At 35.5% G+C, this 3630-nt stretch overlaps 1 protein-coding gene across 1 annotated transcript in view; it reads right to left on the minus strand.

The window, feature by feature from the left end:
• Positions 1-2858: 2858 nt before the first annotated feature.
• Positions 2859-3630, minus strand: part of LOC137627340 (golgin subfamily A member 6-like protein 7) — a 1269-nt gene continuing 497 nt past the window's right edge. The window contains exon 1 of the mRNA XM_068358422.1: positions 2859-3630. This exon is cut by the window's right edge and continues 497 nt beyond it. Within this exon, the coding sequence (XP_068214523.1) occupies positions 2859-3630 (772 nt within the window).

Raw genomic sequence — 3630 nt, forward strand, 5'->3', positions numbered from 1 at the left:
TTACAACTTTTTTCTATGATCGAATATGTAAGATTGGCTAGCTTTTGCGCCTTAACTATCATTTCACTTTTCTGTGTTTTGAACATATTCCTACCATCATCTACCTTGATACCTAGGTATTTAATATTGCTTACTACTCTTATTCCCTCTATATTATCTGGTTTCTCCTTCATATTATATATAAGTACGCTACTTTTGTCTCTATTTATGTCTAAACCACACTGCTTTCCTATATCTATCACTTTCCTTATGTTTAATTCAGCATCCTCTATATTCTCAGCAAGCACTAGGACATCATCAGCAAAAAATAATACTACTAGCTGAATCCATTTTATGGATTATTTCTTCTCAGATTTCCTGAAAACATCACCAAACAGATCTGAAATCCGAATGTACTCGACTTTCACTAAATCAGGAAATATAAAGGGAAAAGCCCAGAAGATGGAGACAGGAGAGGGAAGCGTCCGGTATGTTCTAGTATGCTTTTTCATGACAAAGAAACAGTACAGGTGAATCTGGCATAGAAGGATAAGTCAGACGTTTTTTCTCTTCTGAGTCCATTTTATGGATTATTCCTTTCAGATTTTCTGAATGTTAACTTCAACCAACAGATCTTCTTCTTATTATTATTATTTTTTACATCTTCTCCCACTTTCCATTCACGGACTTTCTTTTTTTTTTTCCTGGATTTCTGGTGGGGTTTTTTCGATTTTTCATACTTACTCTGCACCGAAATCAAAACGATACCAGCTAGTCATGCTAGTCTTAATGAACATTTGTGTTCTCCTATAGTCCACTGTAGCACTGACCTTACTTAAGAAGTCTGTGCCCAAGAAGACATCTCCATTTTCTGAGGGTATTTGATTCCTGACATAAACTCTCACTTCATTCATTTCTCCATATTTTGTTTTAAGCTGCATGGCTTGTACAGTTGGGTTCTTTTTGCCACGTCCTAGGATTTTGTATGTGTTTATCTTCTCTTTTAGGAACTGCGATCTGACCCAATTCCCCCTTTCTTCTGTTAAAATGACTTTGGCTCGTGGCCCATTTTTCGACTTCTGGAGATATACGTCAAAAGCGAAGGGCACGTTATCTTTAAAGTTCCCCTTCATGTCATTGTCATCTTCAACGTAGAGTGTTGATCCTTTTCTATCGTATTTGCGGATAAATCCGTAACGGCTCAAAACGTCTCGGCCAAGTGAAACGCCCGGAACCAAGTAGCGGTTCTGGATGATAAAATCAGCGACGACTGTAAATTGATTGTCTAGAACCACTTCAACGTTTGCTATAACTCCTATTGGAGCAGCATCCCTTAAGAATTCTCTTTGTGATTCGGTATACGATATTTCTTCCATTTTTTCGTACAAGCCCAAAGTCATGGCTTTGTCGAGGGTCATCACGGAGTAATTGGTCACACCGCAAGTTCCTAGACCAATTTCCAGCATGTGGTCGTTTATTTTGGCTGGTAGCGTGTTGTCACAAGTTACTTTCACGGCCCTATTTTTATTACGGGCCGGTTTGATTTCAAAGTATTCACTTCTCGAGAAAGAAGAGACACCATTTACGAAAACATTCCACGTTCCATTCGTATCCACGTTCACAGGTGCTGCTGCTTTGTCTCTCTCTTCCATTCCCATTTCTCGCAGTTGCTCTGCCTCTCTTAACCTCGTTTCTTCATTGGTTTCTTCATTTTCCATGACAGCCCATAATAGTTTCTTTTGAATCCAGTCATAGAAATTTGAACGCTCACTAGATTTTTCATTTTGCTTTCTGGTGGTCGTCTGATTTTTAAAGTCTGCTAAATCCTTCTGGAATTTGGCTTTCTCTTTGGCGAGGTCTTCTTTTTCTTTCTTAAATGCCTTTTTTTCCTTTTCAAAGTTTTTCTTATCTGTGGCGAGGTCCTCTTTTTCTTTCTTAAATGCCTTTTTTTCCTTTTCAAAGTTTTTCTTATCTGTGGCGAGGTCCTCTTTTTCTTTCTTAAATGCTTTTTTTTCCTTTTCAAAGTTATTCTTATCTGCGGCGAGGTCCTCTTTTTCTTTTTTAAATGCATTGCTTTCCTTTTTAAAGTTATTCCTATCTTCGGTGAAGTCTTTCTTTTCTTTTTTAGATATATTTTTTTCATTTTCAAATTTATTCTTATCTTTAGCGAGGTCCTCTTTTTCTTTCTTAAATGCTATTAGTTTCTTTTCAAAGTTATTCTTCTCTTCACGAAGTTTCTCAATACCTTTCACAAGAATCTCTTTTACTTTATTATTATTGTTCGCCACCTCTTTCAAATGCAATGCATTCTCATCAATATATCTAGAGTACTCTTCTAATTGGGAATCATAGGCCGTTTTGTTTTTAAGTTTTTTCTTTATTGCGTCCACAAAACGTGTAATTATATCTTTTGAATCTTCACTGTTTGGTTCTATCCTTCTATTGTCTTCAGAATATGAAGCCATTGTATTCGTGACACACTCTTCTGATTCCATTTCATCATGAGATTCCTCTTTATCCCTTTTCAGATTGAGTTCCTCCTTTAATGCGCGATTGTATCTTTTCCATTCACTAAGTTCCCTTTTATAATTTTCGATTTTCAACTCTATTTCATCTTCTTCTTCAGATCCCATTTCATCATAAGATTCCTTTATATCTCTTATCTGCTTATTCATTGCCTCTTTGTCCGCGTTAAAGACTCTTCTCTCTTCACGAAGTTCAGAAAACATACGTGACAATTCCTCACTAAAATTTTCAATATCTTCTGAAGTTTCTAATTTCAACTCTATTTCATCTTCTTCTTCTGATCCCATTTCATCATAAGATTCCTCTATATCTCTTATCTGCTTATTCATTGCCTCTTTGTCCGCGTTAAAGACTCATCTCTCTTCACTAAGTTCAGAAAACATACGTGATAATTCCTCACTAAAATTTTCAATATCTTCTGAAGTTTCTAATTTCAACTCTCTTTTATCTTCTTCAGATCCCATTTCATCATGAGAGTCCTCTATATCCCTTATCCGATTACCGAATGCCTCTGTATCTGAGCCAAAGACTCTTCTCTCTTCACTAAGTTCAGACAACATAGGTGATAATTCCTCACTATAATTGTCGACATCTTTAGTTTCTAATTTCCGCTTTATTTTTTCGTCTATATCCCTTACAAGATTATTAAAGAGCTCTCTTTCTTCCTTTAAGAATCTGTCTTCTCTAAGTTTCTCCAACAGAAGTGAATATTCCCTACTAGAATCTTCTGAAGTTCCTAATTCATCCTCAGGTGTTTTTTCTGCTGATTCTTTGCCCACTTTTTCTGGTGTCCTTTCATTTATATCATTGTTCTTAATTGTTTTAATTAAGCAATACTTCTGTTCATCCTGTTTACTTATTTCTTCCTTGTATTTAACTAATTCACCAGAATTGCACTTCTGTTCATCCTGGTCATTTTTCAGATTTTCGATATAATTCTGCTTTTCCTTATCATTTTCTAGTGTTTTTTCAATTTTATTTAGCTCATTAATCTGTTTCAACATATTTTCTCCATTCATCTCATTGAAATCCTTTTTTACTAGGTTTTCTAGTTCCAGCTTTTCTAAGATTTTTTTGTTATCTCTATCCTTCGCATTCATAGTTTCTTCGAAATCTTCCTCACCT

Source organism: Palaemon carinicauda, chromosome 35 (genome assembly GCF_036898095.1).
Source record: "Palaemon carinicauda isolate YSFRI2023 chromosome 35, ASM3689809v2, whole genome shotgun sequence".
NCBI classification, from domain to species: domain Eukaryota; kingdom Metazoa; phylum Arthropoda; class Malacostraca; order Decapoda; family Palaemonidae; genus Palaemon; species Palaemon carinicauda.